The sequence below is a fragment of the Aedes aegypti genome, chromosome 1 (assembly GCF_002204515.2).
Source record: "Aedes aegypti strain LVP_AGWG chromosome 1, AaegL5.0 Primary Assembly, whole genome shotgun sequence".
NCBI lineage: Eukaryota > Metazoa > Arthropoda > Insecta > Diptera > Culicidae > Aedes > Aedes aegypti.
Genome location: NC_035107.1, coordinates 142,579,002 through 142,606,281, shown reverse-complemented (window position 1 = coordinate 142,606,281; position 27,280 = coordinate 142,579,002). Strand labels below are relative to the sequence as shown.

At 40.1% G+C, this 27,280-nt stretch overlaps 1 protein-coding gene across 1 annotated transcript in view; it reads right to left on the bottom strand.

Annotated features, from left to right (window-relative positions):
• LOC5577249 (WASH complex subunit 4) overlaps positions 1–22,426 on the bottom strand; it is a 42,782-nt gene extending 20,356 nt beyond the window's left edge. The window contains exons 1-5 of the mRNA XM_021849203.1: positions 22,224–22,426; positions 21,647–22,155; positions 17,898–18,122; positions 17,586–17,834; positions 16,196–16,705 (exon numbers count right to left, since the gene is read on the bottom strand). Of these exons, the coding sequence (XP_021704895.1) occupies positions 16,196–16,705; positions 17,586–17,834; positions 17,898–18,122; positions 21,647–22,155; positions 22,224–22,248 (1,518 nt within the window). The 5' untranslated portion in view covers positions 22,249–22,426. The remainder of the gene's footprint in view (positions 1–16,195; positions 16,706–17,585; positions 17,835–17,897; positions 18,123–21,646; positions 22,156–22,223) is intronic.
• Between the last annotated feature and the right edge of the window lie 4,854 nt (positions 22,427–27,280).

Genomic DNA, 27,280 nt, shown 5'->3' with positions numbered 1-27,280 from the left:
AAATTTTGATACAAGAAAGCCATAATTGTCCCCTTTCATTTGCAACCAAGACGAAAATAATCGGTCGGGGGGTCTAGAGCAATATGTTTTTTTTTTCAATGTTTTTTTACGGGAACTTTCATAAAAAAGGTACAAACTGTGACTTAGGGTCGTTTTCGACCTGGAAATTTAAACAGCTCGAAAAAATCAGTGTTGACAGAATTTTGTTCTGTTGAGCTTATATGAAAGGTACACATGTCTAGTTTTAGGAACCCTTCAGGAGATCCGGAATTGGGTCACTTTGGCCACCGGAAACCTTATACATCTGAAAAAAGTCTCTTTAGAGACCCTTACTTTGACGACCTGAAGTTTCGTAACTAAAGAAGTAATCTGAACCGTCCTCATATTGTTGAATAGGTTTTCACGTGGATTATGAATAAAGATTCTCAAATCATTTATTTATTCATACCCGGTTCCGGAAACCCGGAACATCCGAAAAGAAAGTTTCCATCGCAGTTTTGTATATGTAATTCATATCGGTATTATTCGGTTGATGGACATTTTGGCATAAAATTTCTCTGTAATATGGAATCAATTACCGGCGCACATTCCTTGAAAATTTCGGTCCAGTATGGTTCATGCGAAACCGGTTCTTAGAGTCTCGAAAGGTGGCAAATCTGGACAATTCGATGAAATTACTCGAATTTATGCCCCAAAACCAAATGAATTGTGTCCAACTCATAACGATTTATTATGGTTGGATGTATTTTGCTAGAAAAATGAATGGATGGTTATTCCTATTGTTCCTTTTGGAGCACTGAAATGACCACCGGAAACCCCGTAATATGGGACTACTAAGTTTCAGCTCCAAAACTAAGCATGCGACGGCTGAAACTTCATGATTTTGAAGGCTCTACCCCATTTGGCATAATGTCATTTGGCATAATGGCCATTTGGCATAATAGCCATTTGGCATAACGGTCATTTGGCATAATTCAAAAAAAAAAATATTTTTCTTTCACATTGCAAAGCGTTCATTTTAATACTTGAATTGTTTGTCTAAGACGAGTAAAGTTAAAGGAAAAATATTGACCATGCTTTTTAATCCAAAGAAATTAATGTGAAGTACAAGGAATCACTTTAAGAGAGAACTTTTTTGAAAAGTAGATTGCAGGGATATTCCAAATCGAATTATTCTCGCATTGAAATTTTTTTCAAATTATGCATTTGAGGCTTATGACAAAAGCATTAGCAACGTAAAGTCACATTTGATGTTGAGCATATCGCTGAAGAGGTATCGTGTAGGTGAAGATCTAACCATATGGGATAACTTATTTAATATATACAGCACCATAAGCAAGCTTTGAGTGAGGTAAAACACAAACACCGAACCGGTTCGTTGCGTATAATTTGATCAAATGAAAGGATGGGCTTGAATCCCATAAGCTATGAATTTCCATGTGCGCCCGTGTTCGTAATTGGTATACTTTGATATTAACATATATGTTATAAATCTATACGAGAAGAATCTATGACAAAAGGTCGGAAGACAAAAGGTCGAAAGGACAGGAGGTCGAAAATCATTTTTCAAAGAAGTAAAAATTTCCCACCAAGCAAATCGTTTTCGACCTATTGACCTTTCGACGTTTTGTCTTTCGACCTCTTGTCCATGAACCGTTCCAATATTCCAGAAATTAAAATACGCATTGAAGCATAGTAATAAATTTAGATTAGTAAATTTCACCTTTTTTCAAATATGAGCTGTTCTTTTGAGTTTGCAGTTTAGCGAATCTTAATTTTTATACCATGCTGCTTTGAATTGCTGGACACTTCGAAAGCCGGAGAGTGGCCTATTTCACGGTGTTTTTGAGACTTCCATCCGACTTTTTTCGTAGCAGAGTCGGTGGTGTAGTGGTGAGCGTGATTGCTCTCATCCCAGTCGGTTGGGTATCTATGCCCGTCGACGCAGTCGGGATTTTCTAAGACACAAATTCCTGATCCCGTCTTCCTTTGGAAGGGAAGTAAACCGTTGGTCCATGATGGGTTCGATATGTAGGGTCCCAGGTGTGTGGGTTGTCGAGATTTAAAGGTTTCTATCCTAGACCCAGCCGACGTTAAACAAACAACTGACGCCAAACAATTGGGTTTATTCTACGAGTGGTATGAGGTGATAATTGTCGGTCTCGTATAGCGAGTGACTCGCCGTGTAAATTAATTGGAGAATCACTTCAGTCAAGTCGAGAATTGCCACCTCGCTATACGAGACCGCCAAATCTCACCTCACGCCACTTGTAGAATGAACCCAGATGCTAATTGACCAGCAAAAAATTATGAAGAAGACTTTTTAGTCTAAAGTCTATAATTACGATGTCTTCTACAATCTCCATGCATGAAAGTAACCGAAAAAATAGTTTTGCGTGAATTAAGCCCGGTGTCTGGGATTCCAAGAGTCCGGGCAATTTAAATCAACACAGTATCAAATCAACACGATGTGCCTATGATTCGTTACTCTGCAAACTAAAAAGCTTATTTTAGAAAAAAAAATATAATTTATAACAGGAAAATTTGTCAATTTCTGAATGCCCGAAATGCTCGATAATTGTAGAACATCTAATTAGGAATACACGTACTGTTCAACAATAGGCAAACTACCATACTGAATTATTAACAGTGTATCAACTGTTTGTGGCAGCATTTGATGCAACTCTCTTGATACTTTCCTTCTTTAGAACATTGAATGTTCTTCATATGTAATTTCTGCGCCCTCATAAATAAACATAAATAAATTTCAATATAATTTTGTGGCTAAGAAAAATGGTTTTATGTGACTGTGTTTCCAACTACGACAAAATCGTGGCACCCAAGCCACGGTGAGAAATCGAGCAACAGCATCATCACAAATAAGTGAAGACAGACGTTCAGAGAGCTTCATAAGATTGATTAAAGCGAGCTAAAGCGAATAAGTACTCACAACTATAAGTGTGATTTGGAAGGCGCCGGTCGGAACTCGGAAGAGATTCAATTATATTGTCAAGAGTCAAAGATGACATACCTTTATTTATTTACCTTTTTATTTATTTATTTATTTATTTATTTATTTACTTGTACCACCAACAGGCTTCAAAGCCCCAATGATGTCATCTTAAAACTAAACATATTAAAAATTGTCATTCTTACGATCTATCAAAAAACGAACTGAATCTTCGTCGAAGTAGTTGGCGAGACAAGTTGAAATCAAAGAGAGCCGCAACTCTATTGAAAAGCCTCTGCAGACCGTAAATAGCGCCAAACATGCTATAATTAGTTCGTTGAATAGGTAATCTCAGCGTCACGTTATTCCGAAGGGCTCGGGGCTGCACATTTATGTTGACTTGCTTCAACAGGGTAGGGCAATCTATGTGTCCTTGCAGAATATCGGCAATAAACAAAACTCTAGCTGTATCTCGGCGGACGGACAGGGGTTCCAGGCGAATAAGTTGACAACGGCTTTCATAGCTCGGCAGCCGATAGGGATTCGACCACGGAAGTCTTCGTAGTGCAAATCTCAAAAATCTCCTTTGAACGGATTCAACTCTTTCAACTCCATTGTTGTAGTGAGGCGTCCAAACTACCGAGCAGTACTCTAAGACGGAACGAGACAGGGAGCAGTAGAGCGATTTAAGACAGTAGATATCTGAGAAATGTTTAGAAATTCTAAAGATAAGTCCTAGAATTTTGGAAGCTTTGTCAACGACGAACGAGATGTGCTGCTTAAAGGAGAGTTGGAAATCCAAGATAACTCCCAGGTCCTTAATTTGGTTAACACGCTCTATGTCTTGACCAAATAAGGCATAATTATAGACAATTGTCTCTTTTTTGCGTGAGAACGATATCACCGATCATTTTAAAGGGTAAACATCCATCTGGTTTAAATGGCACCAATCAGCAAAAGCGTTCAGCTGAAGGTGAAGAAATCTGCAGTCATCAGTTGAGTGGATTCGAAGAAAGAGCTTCAGGTCATCTGCGTAAGAAAGCCGTGGTCCTTTGATCACCAGGTTGACATCGTTGAAGTAAATCAGGAATAACAGAGGCCCCAGGTGACTTCCCTGAGGGATTCCAGATGAGACAGCAAAAGTAGGTGACTGGCAGTCTCCCAAATCGACGAACAGATGACGACCGGTCAGGTACGATTGAAGCCATTGTAAAAGGCTGCCGTTGATTCTCAGCCTATCTAGCTTTGCAATGGATATGGGGTGATTTAATTTGTCGAAAGCAGCTGTCAAATCCGTATAAATGACGTCTGTTTGCGCACGTTCAGACATGCTGTTCGTGATATACGATATTAGGCATAAAAGGTTAGTAGCCGTGGATCGGCCAGCCAAGAAACCATGCTGATCGGTACTAATGTACGGCTTACAGTGCGAAAACAGGGGCTCCATGATAATCAGCTCGAACAGTTTGGCGATAGCACTTAATGAGGTAATCCCGCGATAATTGTTGCAGTTCCGCTTATTCCCTTTTTTGTGAACAGGAAACATATACGCAAGCTTCCAACATGACGGGAAGATACCGACGGTCACTGACAGCTGAAAAACAAGGAGCAGTGGAGTCAGCAAACTGTCTAAATGCTCTTTAAGGAACGCTGAAGGAATGAGCCTCTGTACGTGCCATAAATTCTTTTGTTCTCATGACTTTTACTGTGCGCCGTGTGTTGGTGCTGTCTCGCTCTCTCTCACGGGCAACTTGAAAACAGGGCGCACAGTAAAAGTCAAACGTTTTATAGCATGCATAGGCTCATACCATCGGGCCCAGGATTGAAGGATTTTTTTAACTTTGAGCATGCTCTAGCAATCACGTTTCTGTCAATATCAATAGCGTCCATGATTTCACTGAGAAGAGGAACACTATTGGCGGCGAGCTGAATATCGTCCTCAGTCAATCTATCTTCGGTAAAGACGCTAGCAAATTTTCGTGCAAAATGTTGACAAATTTCATTCGGGGTGGAAGCTACGTTGCCATTGAGCATCATGGAGGAAGGCAGGCATTCAAGTGCGCCATATTGGACAGATAAGTCAAGTTTGGTTATCGCTCCTGGTTAAATTCAGTGTTTCGCAGTGAAAATTCACAGTCTATAGCAGTCAAGTTGCCTAATTGTTGAAAACAGTTGTTCTCTATCATTACGAGATACAGACAAAAGTGTAGCTACTTGTAAAAGTGGTTTTAAGTGAAATTTCTCGCGCCGTCTGCCGCCATCTTGGAATGAAGGAAAAGAGGAGCCATCATGGAGACGGATGACATACACAAAACCCCACCAATACCGCCACCGTTACAGACACCAACAACAACCGGCACAATCCCGAAAACATCAACTCTAAATGCAACGAACAACGGGCCACCCCCAAACGGACAACGAAACGATAAAGCAAAACAGGACTATCTCTACACCGACAAAGATGACGGACCGTTTCGCGTTTACGTGGAACTAAAGGACTCGGACCATCAGAAGACCATCAACAAAATCTCAGTCGGAAGAATGCTTCGTAAAATCTTCGGAGTTACGAACAACGTTACAGAAATCAAAAATGCAGGAAAGAAGAAGGTATTAGTATATGTCAGCTCCTTTTCAGCGGCCAACAGACTGGTCCAAAATAGCGTAGTAGACAGCTACGGATACAAAGCCTACATAGCAAAACATCTGGTCTCGGTAACAGGCGTAGTAGCCGGAATACCTACTGACCTATCCAACGAGGAAATCATGCAAGACTTGCACTGCCTAGTTCCGGTAATGGACGTCTATCGTTTTCATCGCTTTGTCAACAACGCCAAAATCCCCTCAACTCGAGTAAGCGTCACCTTCAGGGCAAACAAGCTGCCCGAACTGGTTAAGCTTTACAGTTGCTCCATCAAAGTTGAACCATTCTACAGTAAAGCACATCTCTGCCTCAACTGTTTGCGCTACAACCACAAGACTGTAAACTGCCGCAGTTCTCGGCGCTGTCACGGCTGTGGAGAGCGGCACGATTCGGACGAGGAGTACAAGGACTGCTCGAAACCACATCGATGTGTGTATTGCAAGAAAAATCACAGCACTACAGATGATAACTGCCCAGAGCGTCAACGCCAGAACAACATTAAGGCGGTAATGGCGAGAAAAGCACTCACTTTCTTCGAGGCCAAAGAACTTTTCCCAATTGTCACCTCAAACAGCTTTAACGCGCTCGCTGAGTTCGTTGATGAACCGAAGCCTGATGAGTTCAGAGGTCAAGACTACGCATCACAGCTGAAAAAAGAAGCCTTCAAGTTCCCGAAAAGACCTGTTCGAGATGCTCGTAAGAAGAAACCCGAAGCAACTAAATCGGATTCCGAGGAAGAAGAAAGGAAGCGAATCAGGAAAACACCTTCGAATGTGATTGCCGGAGCAGCCTTAAATAACCCCCACAAAGTGAATGAGCAGGAACAATGGCAAAGGAAAATCCAAGATGCACGAAGCCAACAAGCTACAATGTCGCAAACGACGGTCAACTATGCTATTCAAGAAGCACTACAGCACTACTACAGCGCAATTATTGCAGACCGGACCCTGCAAGGACAAGCAAGAGAGAACCTCATCGAAACGAGTAAGAGATATCTAAGTTTTGACGTAATACATAAAAATTGAACGCAACAACCATAATAAAACCAAAAATGGATAATAAAAAAGAAATAAAAATATTACAATGCAATATCCAAAGTGTTTCGAAACATAGAGAAGAATTACAAAGAACACTTGTGAAAGGGTCATATACAGCGGCCCTAATGTCAGAGACATGGACGAATGAAGATCTCGAAAACTCCAAAAAGTATAATATCAGCGGATACAACAAAATAATTAAATCCAGGCATGACGGCTATGGCGGAGCAGCCATATACCTGCATAAAGACTATGGATTCCAGACAGTATCCATGCCGGCAACCAGTGATGGAAGTCAGTGCGTGGCCATCTATATACCCAAACTAAAATTAGTACTGGTAGCGGTATATTCTGCTCCCTCGACATCTACGCAGGATTTTCAACAAGACATCAACCGAATTCTAGTAGAGTTAGCGAAATATCCTAACGTTATATTTGGTGGGGACCTCAATACCCACCATACACTATGGGGAAATGATAAATCGTCGCCTAAAGGAGCGGCGTTACTACAAGAGATCAACTCATCCGATTTGATTCTATTAAATGATGGAAGTCCTACATTTCGACCGCAACAGCTGAACAAAAAAGCTACCGCCATTGATCTTACGCTAGCTTCTAGCAACCTTGTGCTAGATTGCTCCTTGACCGTTTCGGAGGAAGCAATAGGAAGCCACCATTTGTTAATCGAGATAAGGTACAAATCCGGACAAACAGTCAAGAATCAATACATCTACAATCAGAAAAGGATCGAAACTGACCTAGCTAAGATCACTACGAATACGGTATGCAGTATAAGTGATCTCAACCGGGAGGTAGGACTAATAATGAAAAAGAATAGAATAGTCAATAGATTCGAACCCAAATATTGGTGGAGTGACGACGTGGAGTCGGCCTGGAAAGGCAAACAAAACGCCTTGGCCACATTCAATAAAGACAGTACAATGGAGAATCTAATTGAACTGAAACGATGTTCGGCCATCTTTAAAAGAAAGAAGAAACAGTACATCAAAGAAAGCTTGAACAAATTTGCAGAGGAAGTAGATCCACAGACGAGTTCAAGTGAACTATGGACAAAAATACGACGCCTAACTGGAAGGAAAACAGGTTTACGCAACAACATAATTCAGGACAGCCCCGAACTAGCGAAGGAATTCATGGACCTCCATTTAGGGCCAAACGATATCCACCAGAATGCAGAAACTAGTTATACGCAAGTAGCCGACTACGACATAATCGACCAAAATAAATGGGACAACATACTCCGCCGAAAAAGGTCATCGGCCCCGGGAAGCGATCGAATCACATATGATATGCTCAAATCCCTGAAACCTCGGGTATCACAGCTTATCCTGATTGATCTGAACAACTATTGGAGACAAAGTAGTCTACCACAACACCTAAAAGAGATCCGCATAATAGCAGTACCAAAACCTGGTAAAGATAACACAACTCCTGCTGGCAATAGACCAATATCATTATTGCCTACTTTGACCAAAACTGTTAACTCAGCTGTACTAGAAGAATTGAACCAGTATATCGATAGCCAAGGATTGTTGCCCAAATTGTCCTTCGGCTTTCGTAAAGGACAATCGACCACAACATGTACTTCGTATCTTCTGAACCTCATCCAGTCAAACAGGCGAAACGGATTAACCACTATTGGAGTCTTCCTCGATCTGAGCAACGCGTTTAATGCAGTCCGCACAGATAAACTAGAGCAAATCATGGGAGGTTTGAGGATACCTCAGGAGTACATTTGTTGGATAACGGCGTTTCTACGAAATCGAACAGTCACTATCAGGAGCGGTGAAGAAGAAATCACGAGAACCATCAGTAATGGATTGCCACAGGGTGATGTGCTCTCACCCACCCTGTTCAATCTGTATACAGCGGAATTGCACGACACAACGAACGAAAAAGTAATACTGGTGCAGTATGCAGATGACTTCACCCTTGTTGTCTCTGGAAGCAATCTCGAGAATGTCAAAAAAACTGCTCAAGAAGAGGTCGACAAATTTGAGGAAAAAGCTCGGGATTTAAATCTGGTAATAAATCCTGAGAAAACCAAGTCTATGCTTTTCAAAGCATGTAAGGTGGACCTAGGATTGAAGATCGGAGGGAAACCTATCGAAACAGTAATCAGCTATAAACACTTGGGAATATACCTAGACCGGTCAACCAACTTCGGAACACACATACGAGAACTCTGTCATAAAATACAGGATCGTATAAACATGCTGAAGGTCATCTCTAAGATAAAACATGGTGGACACCCAGAAACCATGCGTATGTTATACAAGGCTCTCATACGAAGTGTCCTCGAATACGGATGCACAGCGTATGGCAGTGCTAGTAAAACCAATAAAGAAAAGCTGCAGGTGATCATCAATCAATGTTGGCGAAAAATCACCGGATGTTCAAAGACCACCCCAAGGAATACTCTGTCAGCTTTGGCAGGAGAAAGTCCGTTAGATCTACGATTGGAACAAGTGACCTGCAAAGAAATATCGAAACACTTTCAAAACGGCAGCGTAGTCGCGGAACAGCTGCTACAACTCAGAGGGCAAGATATCCCAGAAGACATGCTTACACTAATGGAGCGAACATACCTGAAACACCTGCAAATTTTCGATGCAATCATTCAGAATGTCACGGTGTACCAACATAAACCGCTTGACATTCAAACTGTGTTAATGGAAGGAGCACCAGCAAAAAAGAACTGCAATCCCCGAGTCCTCAAACAAACTTTCCTGTTCCTGCAAAACACCAAATACAAACACCGGCCCTACATCTACACAGATGCATCGAAGGTTGGTAACTCCTGTGGTATAGGAGTCTTCTGTGAATCTACAAATAGAAGAATCAGCCTGAAGCTAAATAAGGAGACCTGCATAATGACTGCCGAATTATATGCCATCCTAGTGGCGTTGAGGCACCTTCACGATAGTGGCATCATGGGAGCAGTACTGTTCACAGATTCCTTATCATCATGTCAGTTAGTTGAATATCAGCTGACGGAAGCAAGGAAGAACACTGTGATCCAAGAGATAATCGAACGAGCAACAGCAATGAATGTCACCATCCAGTGGATTCCAAGCCACATAGCAATTAAAGGCAACGAAGTAGCAGATGAGTTGGCAAGGGCCGGCATACAATCGGATCAAATCCTAGAAAACGGAATATTAGTTAGCGATGCACTCCAAATCTTCAACCAGATACGAACAAGTAGTACAAACGACTGGTACACTACCTACGCAGAAGAGAAGGGAAAGCATTTTTTCTCTATACAGCCGAATTACAGCGATGAGCCTTGGTACAAAAATAAGCAGCTGAGCCATAAAGAGGTGCGAAGCCTGAATCGTCTGATGGCCGGACACAGCTTCGCAAACAACTGGTTAGCCAAGATGAAAATCGTAGATGACCCGGATTGCGATGTTTGCCTAACAGAAGACACGGCAGACCATGTAATTCTACACTGTAACAAGTACGCTATAACCCGTTCGGAGTACGACTTCGATGGCAAATATTGGACACTTGTGGATCTTTTCAAATCAAACAACGTGAATACTTTTCGAGACGTGGTGCACTTTCTGAGAAAAGTGAAATTGGACTTGTAAACAAACTACTCCTCGAGTGCTTGAGTTTGTGCCCAAGTACTTGGTGCCCGACTGCGCTGGCATCAAAAACATAAAGCAACGAAAAACCCACTGGGCATATGGTCTACAGTCACCGGTCCCATCAGCAAACCCAGAAGAAGAAGAAGAAGAAGAAGGAGGAAGGCAGGCCAGCTTCACGACGTTGTTCGTTCACGAATTTCCAAAATTGCTTAGGACATGCTTTAAGTTTTCTCTGTATTCCTTGCTGATACTGCAGAAAACATCGCTTCGCCACTCGTTTATATTCGTGATTGATTTGGACATAGCTACGACGAAGAGATGTTGTTCGATGCTTCGTGTACTTCCTAAGGGCTGCTCTTTTTCTCGATTTCAGACGACGCAGTTCATTCGTTTGCCAAGGGGAACGAGATGGAGAATCATGCGACTTTTTAGGGACGTGTCGGTCAATGACGTAATTCAAAACGTTAGAAAAAGTCTGTGCAGCTGTATCGATATCAGAATTGCCGAGAATGTCGTCCCAATTGAAACTGGAGAGCAAGTTGGCGATGTTACGGTGGTCAGCTTTGCGAAAATCATATGACACTGCGGCGGGCGATATATTAAAGTCATGTAACAGCGTAGTTTTGATGGAGAGCTACACTGCCCATAACTGCAAAACAGTCACATTCGACATTTTTGACAAAATGGAGTTAATATCATGGAGAGTCATCAAATGGTAAATACTTTCGATCAACTTACTGAGAACTTACTGAGAACAATCTAGAAAATTCGAAAAAAATACCAAGTTGTTTTGTCACATTTTGAATTATAACCGCATAACAGTCACATTGAGATTACAAATTGGCCTCGTAATGTGATAGCAATGACATTTCCATCAGAATTATTTTCTGTACAAAATATCAGCCTCAAATAAGCACTTTTGAGTTCCTGGTAATTTTTAGAAATTTAAGTTTCCTCCCATACTGCCATAAAATGCACACTTGGTGTTCCATTTACTCAATGCCTACTTTTGTCGAATGTTACAAATATGCAGTTATGGGCAGTGCAGAGGAGGATGATGAAGAGCTGTTTTTACTAGAGTAGAAGGAGCTTCACATAAAAACGGGGCTGTATCCTGAGCACTCACAAAGCAGAGGTCTAAACTGCTTTGATTTTGATTGGTGACGTGGTTGATTTTAGAGAGAGTAGCCGAACTGTAATTATCCAGGAGAAACGAGGCGTTGGCATGTATGCCAGGTAGGTTGAAGTCGCCGATCACGATGAGTTCATCGGTTGCATTAGCCATTTCAATAACAGAAAGAACTGACTGACAATGAGTTTCGACAAGGGCTCGATCGCGTACACGATCAAGCGGAATGTACAAGGCGCACAGAAATAACGTACGATCACCTAGCTTTATCGACGTCCACACCTGCTCTAAGCTCCTCCAAGCTTCATTCTCGAGCTCTCTAGCTTGGAATGTAGATCTAACCGCAACTAACACGCCTCCACCTTTTGCTTTGCGGCTGTTATTGGTATTGCGATCGCAACGAAACATACATTGGAATTATCGAGTCCAAAAACAATTTGTGGAAATGTATTCTTCAAATTATGCCAAATGGCCGTTATGCCAAATGGTTATTATGCCAATTGGCGTTATGCCAAACTACATTATGCCAAACTACATTATGCCAAATGGCATTATGCCAAATGGGGTAGAGCCCATGGTCACATAAATAACACGGCTCCGTTAAAACGTCAAATAATGAACTCGTGCATTGGTCCATTCAATTATGGCTCCAACTCAAACGTCTTTTGATGGAAGACTATCATCAAAGTCGTTTGAGTTGGTGCTGTTATAAGTTTGGAACACAACATACATAATTTCGTTATTAAGCTAGCAAAATCGTAAATCGACAAGTGAACTTGTCAATATTTTGGAATCTATGACATAAGATCGAAAGGGCAACAGATCGAAGATGAATAAAGAGGAGATAAAACGTCAAAAATCTTATTTCAAAGATGATTAAATGTCCCATTAATGCAAATCACTTCCAACCTTTTGTTTTACGACTTTTTGTCCTTTCGACCTTTTGTCTTTCGATCGTTTGTTTCTAAACCATATCAGAAAGGTGAATATTGCTCTTGAGTTACAAACCAAAATTGAAAATAGGTTGTTTGAAATACTTCGTTGTAAAAGCAATGCATGAAGCAAAGGAGAGGCAACTCGTACTTATGTAAATTTTTAGGTGTAGAGTTGTCTAGAATATAATCTACACGATATTGACACTAGATTTTTGTCTAAATCCGTTACAGCAGTTCACCTCATCAAAATTTATTAATTCACGGTGCATGTTAAATGATATTACAAACAACAAAATTTAAAAAATGCATTAGGAGTATTTTGATTTTAACAGCAAATGAAAGAGGAAGGTTTTGTCTTTCATCGGTCCAAATTTGAGACATGCCGATTTTTTTTGTTATAAAGTTACATGAAACAGACACCGTGAGCCCTTTTGGAAATTATCTAAAATTTTGAAAAAAAAAATTCAGAAGCCAATACCGACATTAAAAGAGGAAAACAAATTATTACTAACTAATTGCGAAAAAGCTCAAAAACTTGCTATGCAGTTTGAAAGTGCGCACAATTTTAAATGCCTGTGAGACGAAGTTGGAAGAAGTGTGAACTATTATTATAAAATTCAAAAATATGAAAGCTCCAGGCGATGATAGAATTTTCTACATCCTCATCAAGAAACTTCCAGAAAGTAGCTTATCATTTTTAGTTGATATATTTAACAAATGTTTTCAATTAGCATATTCATTTAACTGAATCAACAATTTCACGCCACAATACTCGGTTCGTGGCCGCATCTCTCCATCCTCGGTTCTGCCCCACGCTCGCCAAATCGATACGCACTTGATCCGCCCACCTAGCTCGCTGCGCTCCACGCCTCTTTGTACCAACCGGATCCGAAGCGAATACCATCTTTGCAGGGTTGGTGTCCGGCATTCTTGCAACATGCCCTGCCCATCGTATCCTTCCAGCTTTGGCCACCTTCTGGATACTGGGTTCGCCGTAGAGTTGGGCGAGCTCGTGGTACATCCTTCGCCGCCACACACCGTTCTCCTGCACACCGCCGAAGATCGTCCTAAGCACCCGACGTTCGAAGACTCCAAGTGCTTGCAGGTCCTCCTCGAGCATCGTCCACGTTTCATGCCCGTAGAGGACTACCGGCCTTATAAGCGTTTTGTACATGGTACATTTGGTGCGGGCGTGAATCTTTTTTGACCGCAGCTTCTTCTGGAGGCCATAGTAGGCCCGACTTCCACTGATGATGCGCCTCCGTATTTCACGGCTAACGTTATTGTCAGCCGTCAGCAAGGATCCAAGGTAGACGAACTCGTCGACCACCTCGAACGTATCCCCGTCTATCGTAACACTGCTACCTAGGCGAGCCCTGTCGCGCTCGGCCCCACCAGCTAGCATGTATTTTGTCTTGGCCGCATTCACCACCAGTCCAACTTTTGCTGCCTCGCGTTTCAGGCGGGTGTACAGGTCTGCCACCTTTTCAAATGTTCGGCCGACGATGTCCATATCATCCGCGAAGCAAACAAATTGACTGGATCTCGTAAAAATCGTACCCCGGCTGTTAAGCCCGGCTCTCCGTATAACACCTTCTAGCGCAATATTGAACAACAGGCACGAAAGTCCATCACCTTGTCGTAGTCCCCGGTGGGATCCAAACGAACTGGAGTGTTCGCCTGAAACCTTCACACAATTTTGCACACCTTCCATCGTCGCTCTTATCAGTCTCGTGAGCTTCCCGGGAAAGCTGTTCTCGTCCATGATTTTCCATAGCTCTACGCGGTCGATACTGTCGTATGCCGCCTTGAAATCGATGAAAAGATGATGCGTTGGGACCTGGTATTCACGACATTTTTGGAGGATTTGCCGTACAGTAAAGATCTGGTCCGTTGTCGATCGGCCGTCAACGAAGCCGGCTTGATAACTTCCCACGAACTCGTTTACTACGGGTGACAGACGACGGAATATGATCTGGGATAATACTTTGTTTCAATTAGCATATGTTCCTGACTAATGGAAAAATACTATGGTTGTTCCAATTTTAAAACCAAACAAAAATCCTGCAGAAGCTTCTAGCTATCGTCCAATCAGCAAACTTTTTGAAAAGGTTATTTTGAACAGAATGATGGCCCACATCATCGAAAATTCAATTTTTGCCAATGAACAGTTCGGATTCCGCCATGGACATTCGACCACTCATCAACTTTTACGTGTAACAAATTTGATCCGTTCCAACAAATCTGAAGGTTATTCTACTGGTCTTGCTCTTCTAGACATAGAAAAAGCATTCGACAGTGTTTGGCATGAAGGTTTGATTGTAAAATTAAAAAACTTGAATTTTCCAACATACATTGTTAGAATAATTCAAAGTTATCTGTCAAATCGTACACTTCAGGTTAATTATCAGAACTCCAGATCTGAAAGACTTGACTTCCTGTAAGAGCTGGTGTTCCTCAAGGCAGCATTTTGGGACCAATATTATACAATATTTTCACATCTGACTTACCTGTGTTACCTCAGGGATGTCAAAAATCTTTGTTTGCGGCTGACACAGGCCGCCAAAGGACGAAGCCTGCGTGTCATCTGTAGTCGATTGCAAAAAAGTTTGGATATTTTTTCTTCATACTTGCAAAAATGGAAGATTTTTCCTAATGCTTCCAAAACTCAACTAATAATATTCCCACATAAACCAAAAGCTCTTTATTTGAAACCTTCAAGTAGACATGTTGTCACGATGAGAGGGGTTTCAGTAAATTGGTCAGATGATGTTAAGTATCTAGGGTTCATGCTAGATAAGAATTTAACTTTCAAAAATCACACTGAAGGCATTCAAGCCAAATGTAACAAATATGTGAATTGTCGCTATCCGCTTATGAAAATCAAAACTTTGTCTTAAGAACAAGCTTTTGATATTCAAACAAATTTTCAGGCCAGCCACGTTGTATGCTGTACCAATATAGACTAGCTGTTGTAATACCAGGAAGAGAGAAGCAAAGAATTCAAAATAAAATTTTGAAAATGATTCTGAAGCTTCCTCCCTGGTATAGTACCAATGAGTTACATAGAATATCCAATGTTGAAACATTGGAACAAATGTCAAATAAAATAATTAATAATTTCAGGCAAAAATCGTTACAATCTTCTATTATCACGATTAATGCGTTATATATTTAGGTTAAGTTAGGTTAAGTAAATTCAAAACGTTTTTTTCTCTTATAAGCAGGTGAAATCAACTCACCTGCAATAAATCTGAACTGCTACGGCTAATGAAATATAATATGTTGTTAACAAGATGTTAGTAAAATCTTAAATTTGTTTTACCAAATTAGGATGATAGTGTTGTCTAATAACACAGAACACCTAGATATAAAAAATGAATGTAATGTTTGGAATGATACTAATAAAGAAAATTAAAAAAAAAAGTTCGGTTTAAACGGAAGTCGCTATAGAAAATTTCTGCAAGGAATCGGCGAGAAAATTCTTTAGCGATTGTTCAGCAGCAAATCAGGCTTTCTAAATTTAACTGCTTCTAACTTATATTAGTTTAAGTTTTAGACTAATTTGACGTTCTACAAATTATTCACAAATTGAATTTGAGGAGAATGATACTGAAACATTCAAAATTGTTTGAAAAATGATAAAGTTATGCAAAGTTCTAACCACAAAATCATAATATTTTCAGCTGTAATTTGAAGTTTTATTTTTTTTTTATGTGAATTTAATTCAGATGATCCCACAAACTTTAAGTTTCGACTATACGTTGGAAAAATAAGTAGAAGGAACATGTTTCTGGAGCCAGCCATCTGACAGTTCCAGAATCTGACACCTGATTCCCTAAATTGAATGTATTGAGTTTAGCAATAATGTTTCAAAATTTCTTACCTTTGAATGTGCCACAATAACGAAGATCTTATGCTGCAAATGTTGAATGATGAACTGGTTCGTTTCTGCGATGGCTTGCTGATTGCTATCGAAAAAGTTCTGAACGGCCTGTAGATATTCTAGCAATTTTCCCACCGCATGAAACATTTGCTGGCTGATGGATTCGTGCATCAGCAAATGCAGCGACGTTATCGATTGCACCAGAAAGCTGATCTCCTGGGCGTAGTGAATACCCTCGAAGATTAGGCCGCACTTTTGCCGCAAAGTGTCCAACGTGGTGTCGTATTTTGTCGTCTTGAACGCAGCCGTGGTCCGAACCAACCAGCTCGTTATCTGGATACAATATACGAGGATTTCCTTGACCATGCTTTTCTTCCGGTAGATAAGGGCAGCCTCACGTGCCTTGCGGTAATCGTTGCGATCGCAATCGCGAATCGACTTGTGGCCATATTTCCGGAAAAAGTCGTCCGGAATCCACATCACTTTCCCGATAAGCGGCACGCCACAAAACTGTGAGATCGAGGGATATGAATTAGTTACAGTCAGTGTCAAAATAAAGTACCTACCCACAAGCAAATTGGAGAAAATCGGGTGTCAAAACCAGAGAAAAATATGAAACAAAAATTTTAAATAGCATTTTAGGGAAAATATAAATTATATACAAAGAAATAAATGTTGTACCCCAAAATTAAGATATTTGGAAATAAAAAATGAGATTATAATGCTTCAATTGGAAATTAGGAAGTTCTTCCACAACAGTTAATGTTGAAAAAATGGCATATGAAATTTCAACAATACCGGTCTTACTTAGCCGGTTGGTTTAAGTCAGCAGCTACAAAACAAAGCCATGCTGAAGGTGTCTGTGTTCGATTCCCGGTCGATTCAGGATTTTTTTTCGTAATGGAAATTTTCTTGGCTTCCCTAGGCATAGAGTATCACGTACCTGCCACACGATATACGAAGGCGAAAATGGCGACTTTGGAAAAGAAAGCTCTCAGTTAATAACTGTGGAAGTGCTCATTAAACACTAGGCTGAAAAAGCTTAGTCCCAGTGAGGACGTAATACCAAGAAGAAGAAGAAAAAAAAACCCTTATGTCGAAAAACATTGAACATATAAGAATAAAATAAGGCTAAGCGAAAGTGAGCACTTAATTTTTGTCGAACTTTATTTCGGTTACATTTGTTTCTTCTTTGCGAAAATCAAAATTGTATTCAAAAATAAAAACTTGTTTGCTCTGTACCACAAACATTAGATGTTAACTATGAGGTACACACATTTTAACGGAATAATTACCGTATTGACACACGATTCTCGCCAATTTAGATGATTATACGCAACTGGGCAGTTTATTCTGGCGGTGACTGTAGGTACATTTTCTAAAGACTTACCTTATCATTGATATCCATCAAACTTTTAACCACCTTGTTGTCAATGCTCACGAATATGTAATGATACAAGTTAATCATGGCATTGAGCTTAACGACGTTGGTAGTCTCGTCAATGCTAGACAGATTGGCATTATAACTGCCAACCTCTACTAAACGTTGTCTGATATATTTCATAAACTTATCCGACAAAACGTTTGCCGACTCGAGAACCAACTTCTGCTTGGCATTGAACATGGCTTCCAACATGTGCTGTGGATGAAAGATAAATAGGATTGTAAGCATGTGTAAACGAAGCTTTGGGTAAAAAATTACCTTATAGGCATTCTCATCAAGCCACACCGAAATTTCATCTATCGCTTTGTTCAAATCGTAGATTTGGTCCATTTTGATGGGTTTCGACAGCTTCTGTGGATTCATTTTCAGAGCTCGCATCTGTTTCATGTAAAACTTCCAATACGTTTTGAACATTGAACTTCCGAGGACGCAGTCGAACAGCAATGGCATATACATCAAATCCGATAAGTAATTGAACATTAGCTAGAATGCAATAAGATTTTGTTAATACAGCCCTATAATTAAACATAACAGAATGGTCCGAATTGATAATTTAGTGGGAAAAATCTTTTTCTTACCCCCTTTGATTTTAGACGTGTGATGGCTTCAGAGAGGTTGTGAGCAAATGTTTTTTGCATCTTCTTAGAAAATAAGTTAGATAGGGTGGTTCTTATAAAGAATACAATTTTGAGTCAAACTTTTTTATTCAAGGTACCGTGAAGGCCTTTCGAGATTTCCGTGAGTTCTCTTATATTGGAACTTTTCAATCAACGTCTTCCTTTTAATCGAAGTAGACATATTAATATCGTAATGTTTGGCAACCTCTTTCGGAGAAGTTCCATGATTTCTAATAGCTTTTAAGGCGAAGTAGGCCGTCATTGAAATTTGTACGCGTCGTTGATGATTGTTGCTAATTCATTTCACGATTTCGAATAAAAAAAAAATCAGTTGGTTTTGCACTGACACAGTTGTAAAAGTATCAGCATAATTTATGCATGTTGGGGGGTACAGTGATACTTTTTCAAGTCAATATAAACTATCAAGGCTGAGTTTCATCACTTTTGAATGCAAGCTGAAAAGTCATCATTGTTGCCAAAACGAATGACGGGCTACTTAGCCTTAACGCTTTGAGTACAGTGTTTCTTGAATTATCAGCACGTTCTGTTCTTTTAGAATAATATACCTAAATGTAGGTTATTTACCTTGTAATAAGCACGTTTTCCGAAAATAAGCGGTTTGAAAAACTACGTTAGTTATGCAGTATGATTTTAAAATCGAGTTCAATAGTTCACATTAAAGCAGACAACACAATTCATATACTCAAATTTTGCATATAAACTCAGCACCAGCGGATTGTTTAGTACTGACTTTTCCAACAGTATTGCTTACACATAAGAAAACTGTTAATATAAACTGAAAAACTATCCTTATTTTGAATCCTAGTTTGAAATCTTGGCACGTATGAAGCATCCTTAAGGCCAAAATGAATCCTTATCCATTTGAAGAAGGAAATCTCAATTACCACTTAACATAACGATGCGAAAAATGTATCACTATAATTTTAATTGTTTTATGGCTTTAGCGGTCATGCGACTCGAAGCTAAAGGGAGTCAATAGAAGCAAATGATGGAAATGAATAGGTGGATAGGCGTCGCAAGGGAGCGACAAGATTGAAATTTAATTAGGTGGTGAAAGTTGAGCAAGCCATTTTAAAGTCAGTAAGCATCGAAGCGTCCTGTATTTTGCCTAGCTTCTCTACTGGAAAAGGGTTGGCTCAAAGCTTCGAGCTTTGCTACCAACACAGGCAAAATACAGGAGGCTTCAATGTGCTCTTACACTGGCGGCAATCAACCGAACGGTTCTATCGATCGATGACTGATAATGGGAATTAACACGCAGTCAAAGATGGTTTGTCTTTATCATGTGTGCTCTTCCCGCCAATCACCACATTTCATTTTCAATTCCTATTTTTCAGTATTCAAATAAATCAATGTGATTTCTTGCTAGTTGAGTGACGATTTACTATTACTACACGCTAGTAATCGAATTTATTCTGAAAAATGACAAAAATGTGGAAAAAATTATGAGTTTAAATGCTTGGCCCATTTTCGATTTTCATCAAATTAAGGGCCTTTTTTATTGGCCAAAATAGAATTTTACTAGCGCGCTTGGCCCTAGGCCAGGCGTTTTCGGTTTTCAATGAATGAGCAAGAGAGAGTCATTGGCCTCTCACCATGCTAAGGCCAATGACAGTTTGCGAAATTTATCGATTGTAGGCCCTCTTGATGGAGCGAGAACCAATCATTGGCCTTTTCGAGCGGGGACCAATGAATGATTTGGAAAAAAGCGGTTATTGGCCGTTTTGAAAACCGAGTTTATAACGGTAAGTTTTATGATTATGTTGACATTGTTTGCATAGTTTATGGGTGTTGGGAGATGCTATCGAATGATATCAAAACCCGATTTGTTTACAATTTGAACATTGGCCCTTTAGAATTGTTACGCGAGAATTCTTCAATGGTTTAAAACATTCACCTATGAGCCATTTTACGAGACGTTTCGGAACAGCTGATCGCCGCAACGGCGTCAATTGACAGGAGACCTGGGATTAAATCCAGCGTGATTTTTAACAAAGCCTCATTTTACCAAACGGGGACATGGAGAAAATGACAGAAAAGAGATCCAAAAATGTTCGTTACTGCAACATTACACATAGTTATTGTATCAGCTACCTCTTTGTTACCTATATTGCACATAAAAAGGCACTTTTGTGATAAGAAATATTTTAATAATTTGTCTCCATTTATGTTTTTGCTTGGATGAAAAGCTACGCTAGAAATGCGTACAGTCATCAACCATCATCATCGCGAAAACTGACGGTGATGATTGAAAAATCGCAGGTCTCCTGTCATTTGACCTGCTTCGTAAAATGGCTCATTATATTATTGGGTAGCAAGTTTAACACATTTCCAATTTCAAATATTTGTGAAACCAAGCCAAATGTGTTGAGGTGTCTTATGGGGAGCTGTTTTTCGAGCTTTATGACGGCAGAGAAATATCCATAGCACTCACTGGATTTGAACCGTATAATTTTGTATTTCCAGTCTAACTTAAAGCTACTAAACTATGGGTTACTTCAAATCATAATAGGACATTTGGGTTCATCTCTTTTAGATTTTATGGACAAAAGATCTCTAGTATGACTAGCGGCCCTTAGGAAAAACATCTCAGTAAATTTTAATTTGACCTATCTCAGCAAGAAGCAACAATTTCAATATTATTTAAAGTTGTATTTTATGTTAACATATAGACAATTTCAGACCAATTTACTATATTTACGGTACATCCCACCACATTACTGGTACATCTGACAGAAATAATTTACAACAATCTGATTTCGACAACAGACATGGTAAAATCAAGCGCATTTCTGGTCTGCTAAAAATTGCCGGTGCGAGCGCTTAATTTAACCCCCTAAAATGGTAGTTTTTGCCGCACATTTTTTGTTTTGCGTGTACAAGTTTGCTGAAGAGCGCAATCACAAATGACCTCACACAAACATTTTGTTTCAAAATTCATATACAGTCAACTATCTCTGACTCGATATTGAAGGGACCATCGAGCTCTGGAGGTATAGAGCTGTAGAACATAAGATCAGTGCAACTGCGGTTCAAGTGACCATCGAGGAAGTCATGAAAACCATTTTTTACTATGGTTCTCTAAATCGATATCGAAATACAGAATATCGAGTCAGCGAAAATTGACTACAACATCTTCTTTTTCTTTCTGGCGTTACTTCTCAACTGGGACCAGTTGACTGTATTCCCAACTGGAACAGTTGGCTAGGGACCCTTTAATACTTATTTCTAAGAATATGTAAAACTTAATTACGAACAGCTCTCTGAAAACATCGTGCTTTTAAAATCAACCAGAACAGCAAAAACAGACTTTTACCTACAAAATTGTCCAATTCAGACTATTGTACATATTAGTCCCGTTCAACTTACGTCCATCTCCCAATTGGAGTGATTGAAGTGTCCAAGCTTATTCGACGGGTCAAACAGCGCCCCCAGCTGAAGCACAATGACCACGGCCACCTCCACGATCCGTTCAAAGTAGCACTTAATCCTGGCCAGCAGTTCAATTTTGCCACTAATGGCCAGCAGCGAGGATCGGTCCACGGCAATCGTGCTGTCCTCCCGCAGCTGTTCCGTATTGTCGTCCAGCGCTTCATCGAAGCACAGAAACTCCCGGACGATGAGCTCGAATTCTTCCCTCAGTCGGTCCACTTCATGGCACAGGGCACTGAACGAGTAGAGGATTTTGTTCAGGATTTTATTGTCGGTGTCGATCAGCTGGATGCTTCCCAGATTTTCCTTCGATGAATCCAGCTGGATTGAAACCGTGGGAACTGGAGGATCATCGCCACCGCTTGTCGATGAGAGCCGCTGCAATCTAACGTCGTAATCCTCCAGGAACAGTCCAAATTCTTTGATTTGCGTTGCACCGTAATAATCTGCAGTTCAATGTTTACAAAATGAATTAGTCATCAGAAAATTATGCACTGACTTCGATCAATCTTACTCAGGTTTTGCTGGCTCCGGTGCATTTTCCTTTTTCATACAACAAACGAATATTCACATCTAAACGACAGCACTTATACAGGACAACTTTTTCTGGTTTTTCCACACTAAATTTTAAATTATAAATTTTGAATATCCAAAATTAACAGAATCAGAGGTATACGTAAACATTTTACTGAATGAAGAAACGTCATCCGCCGGTGTTGGTGTTATCGTCGGAGCGGACTTAAACCCTCTCCTGCCACGCGTGGCGTTACGAAACAAAATTGCATTTTCCATACACTCAGCCAAAAATCATATGCATAGTACTTTTTAATGCGTGGTATTGCGCAGAGTCTATGAATGGAGAGTTGCGCGAAGAGACTTCTTTGAATGGTTGTTTTTCTTCGTCTTCGAAAATAGCCCCTATCTGTTTTGCTGCTCTGCTCGATAGGTAGACGGTTTGATAGTTCGATAGGTAGATTTCGTTTCACTCTTCGCGCAACTCTCCATTCATAGACTCTGGTATTGCGCTTCTTGAGACATGTTTTAGTTTCTTTCTTTTCTGTGACTGTCAATCAGTTATGCGCAAGGGTGAATCTCTTATCATGGACAGCGCGCTTATTTTCCCTGCTAACAGCAAATCTGCGCTTAACGGTAGCATTCAATTCACACAACACTGCGCGCAACTACCTGGTGCACAACTAATAGTTCCACAGAAAAATTAAGAAAAAATGTCGCAACTGTTGTATTACAGTCAATTGGGTCCTAAATTGTTTAATGAAATCTTGTTTTATTCAATAACACGAAAAAGCTTGTTACTGCAACTACTTTAGCAGTTTTCCCCGCTCAAATAATGGCTATATCATGTTTAAACTTGAATTTAAAAATTGGATCTATAAATGAACCTTGACACTTTTGATCATGTTTGACGTTCGCTTAGTCGACAAAAACACCACATGGGTTTTAGTTTTAACAGTGGAGTTGTTCCTATCTGACATTTAGGAAGGGACACGGAAAACAAATTATACCCAAAATTTGAGTTTAAGCCAAGGGGTGTGACAAAATCTTAAAAACATAAAAAAATGTTTTTTGGACTCAAACCAACAAAAAACATTAAAAAAAGGGGACGGACTTGGTGTAGTGATTAGAACACACGCCTCTCACGCCGAGGACCTGGGATCGAATCCCATCAACGAGATAGTCACTAAAAATTTTTTCAGTGACGTCTTCCTTCGGAAGGGAAGTAAAGCCGTTGGTCCCGAGATGAACTAGCCCAGGGCTAAAAATCTCGTTAAAAAAGATAGAAAAAAAAAAATTAAAAATTGAGTAAACATGTGCTTTTTGCCTAAACTTAAGCGTATGGCAATTTTAGTGCAGGGACAGGACAGGGTTTTAGAACCCTATTGATATTTGAACGGACCAAAATGTATACCCGTACCTTGCAGCATGAATAAACATTTCACAACGGTCAACTGGTAGATCACTTTTGACATTTGTCCTCGTTTTTGTTGACCACACATAATGGATCTGGGCAGCACGTAACCCTGACGCGTAACTGGCCGGCGCGCAACTTTCTCGACAAAAGTAAAATGTTACAAAATATTCGCAATAGTAAATTTAAAACACAGACAAACAGACGTAATACTTAGAACAAATCTCGATCAAAATCATAGTCACGATGAAATGTACGCCCAATGCTGAAATCGGTGTGTTTAGCCGACGGGCCAACAGATGGCGGTAGTGTATAAACGTCAAACACGAACAAAAACGATGTGAGCGCTGCGAGTGGTGGATTGGCCACCTACCATATTTTCAAATCGACCGTTAAAAAGGTGGTCGATGGACAATGATGAGAGTGTTACGTCTGTTTGTCTGTGTTTAAAAGTTCGTTCTTGGTTCTCATTTACTCAAATGCTTGTTTTTATTTTTTACCCTTTTTTACACGACAACGCAGATCTACTCAAATTTGAGTTGTTTCAACGCAAAACCGTAGTTGAGCCCAAAACCCAAATTTGGATAAATTTCCAAGGCCTCCATTAGGTACTTTGCCTCAGGCCCATGGCAAGGGACGACTTCTAGCGTAGTCAACATCTTGATGTGTTTACCCATTTTCGGGTAAATTGAATCGAGAGTGTAATCATAATGCGAAGTTTTGTTTAATGTTTATGATCCGTAATCGAAGAAGCGACGCAATAAAATAACTATGCAATCAGTTGGAGGCTTGCAGGATGCTTTTAAATGTTTGCTCTTTGCATCCAAAACCATTGTAATATTGAATGTGCTTCAACATTTTGGCACATTATTGGCTGATTTGACGATATCCAAAATTGATAATCAAACCATAACAAACATTAAACAAAGCAATGGTCTATAGGGTGGTCAAAGTATTTTGGACAGACCGTTACGCGTATATAATTTGGCCATTTACGGCAAAATCAAATGGAGGTGGCCAAATTATATACGCGTAACGCTCTGTCCAAAATACATAAAATACCCTATTTTTGATATTTTCACATTCACGAATGGCAGTGGGCGATATTCACTTATCGCCTGGGACATCCTGGCTACGAAGATCACTGTGTATTGATATACGGTTGCCTATGGCCTGCTTTGCCTTTAAAGCCATAAGCAAAATTTACTTAAATTTGGTTTGATTCAACGCTAAATTGAGTTCATTCAACCCAAGCTTGAGAATATTGCATTTTACCCAAATTTGGCTTATTGGGCCAAACTACCCCCATTGGGTAGGTTGTTTGTGACAACATTGGTGGGGAAGAGAGATAATACCTGGGTGCTGCGAAGTGAATCCCTTTTTATTTTCAAGCAAATCTTGAAACATGCTTCTTGCGAAGAATAGACCATTTCCGTGATTTTTTTTATTGGCTTATATGCTTTCTGTCAATTTAATGAACAAACTTTCCTAAGGAACCAATATGTTTTGAAGCCTCTAACTATTGGAAAACAATGAAAAACTGGCGACACGTTAGTTCACCCCTCGGTCGCCTACAATATATTTCTCTCCGATTTTTATGCGACCCCTTTTTTCCCTATGATTTTTTCTCCACATCGTGGTGAATATTTGATCAGCTGGTTCGGATCAATCATGACAGATAGAAGCGCTCACGGAATATTCTCCATCTCTGTCCCTCTTCCATTAACCTCAATTGACTGTCCTGTTCTTGATGTTCCTTCTGGAATTGTTTATATTTGTTTATATAGAGTTGACATTCACTGCGGGAAATGTTGATATTTTTTATATGGAGTTTCGAGGTTATGTCAGGCGTGCAATGATCTACTTTTATTTATGTTTTCATCCGTTATCATTGCTGTTCCATTTGCTCAAAATTTGTTTTTTTTTATGTCATAATCTGATCATAAGCAGCAGCTTCACCAAGAGGAAATAAAATGAGAAGCTGATCCTATGTAGTTACCAATTTGTCAATATTTTTTAGATGCCGTTTTGGTTTGATGATGGAAGAAAAAAATCACGACGAAACTTTTCACAACCACCATCTCCATCGCCTGGGGCTGCTGTGATGCTTTTTGGATATAAAAAGAGTCCTGCTCTCTTCCGGTTTTATGGTCGACCGGAGGTTGGCGATGAGGATTTCATCGCGTTTTTGAAGCTGTTTTATCCCAACCGGAAATCCGGAAGACTAAGAGGACCTCGAGTGGCACATCCATCATTTGGTTTCCATGTGTATCTAGTGTCCAGAACATAATGTCACGAGGAGAAATCTTCGTCCCTTCCACAATTTTGTTGCCAGTCACGGGCCAGAAGGACGCAGAACCCTTTTTTCATGGAGCACCGCAGCGGCTGCGAGCGGGGAGATGAAGAGAATATTTGTTGTGGTCGTGAAAAATTTCGTGGTGGCGAAGGACCATCAGATTGACAGAACTATGAAAATGACATTTCTTAGGGCGGCCTATGAGAGAAGTAAATTAAACGGGGAAGCGTTCATGGCTCCTAAATAAACGGGGAAGCTGCCATATAGTTCCGGCGACTGTTTGACCACAAATGCTTCTGAGCTTGCGACATATTTCTCCGCAATGTTCTGGATTCATTCAGGTGTCGAAGATAATAGATGCGTGTCACTATTTCTCTCATTTATTCATTCACTTTGCTCATGCAGAGCGAATAGTGACGTCACTATTTGCTTAGCATAAGCATAGCGGAAGAATAAAAGAGAAAACTAGTGATATGGATCCATGATCTTCGTCACCTGAGTTGATCCAGAACATGGATTTCTCTGTTTCTGCCGTGTGTCCGATTTGACACTGACATTTCATTATGTCTACAAATACTCAACGCAGGGGTGAGACTGAAATTTGTGGAAAAATCTCCACGTTGTATACCCACAGGGTTGAAACAACTGTGCCGCACGACAGTTTCCACATAAAAAAGTGGTGAATATCCTAGTTTTTGAAAAATTATAATAAAATAAGGAGTTCATATAAATTAGTTCTAAAAGCGTCAATAATCATTAAAAATAATCGACTTTCGAACAAAAATATAAAAATATGGGGTAAGTTCTGACGGAAATGGTATATTGAGCTTGTCTTATTACTCCCTCAAACGTCACTTTGAATTCTCTGTTTATCAAATTTCGCTCTCTGATCTCTCTCTGGAGAGCTTGAATACGTCCTAGCTCGAATGACTTTCTCATTGTGAAATCGGCTAACACTGGGTCTGCCAGAAGTACGTGGATCTATTCCATTTTTATATGACTGTGCTTGTGAATTACAACGCTGAGTTTGTTCAAAAGTTGTCGGAGGAGCAATTGAAAGGAGCATGTCAGCTTCTATCGATGGTTTTATTAGTCCGGCCGTAGCATACCCCCTCAATCAAGAAGGTGGGCTAATAAGATGTATCAACTTGATTCATAGCATCAAACTGAATAACATCGAATACGACGATTCTGATTAATCAATTTCGGAAACACCGATGGCGTCAGCATCTCGAACGCTTTGATTTTGAAGATTATGTGGGTGGCCAAAAGCATGGAGAAGAAATACTCAACCGACAAGTCTAATGTTGCTCATGGAAAGTCAAATATTTATCCTTGTGTGTATATT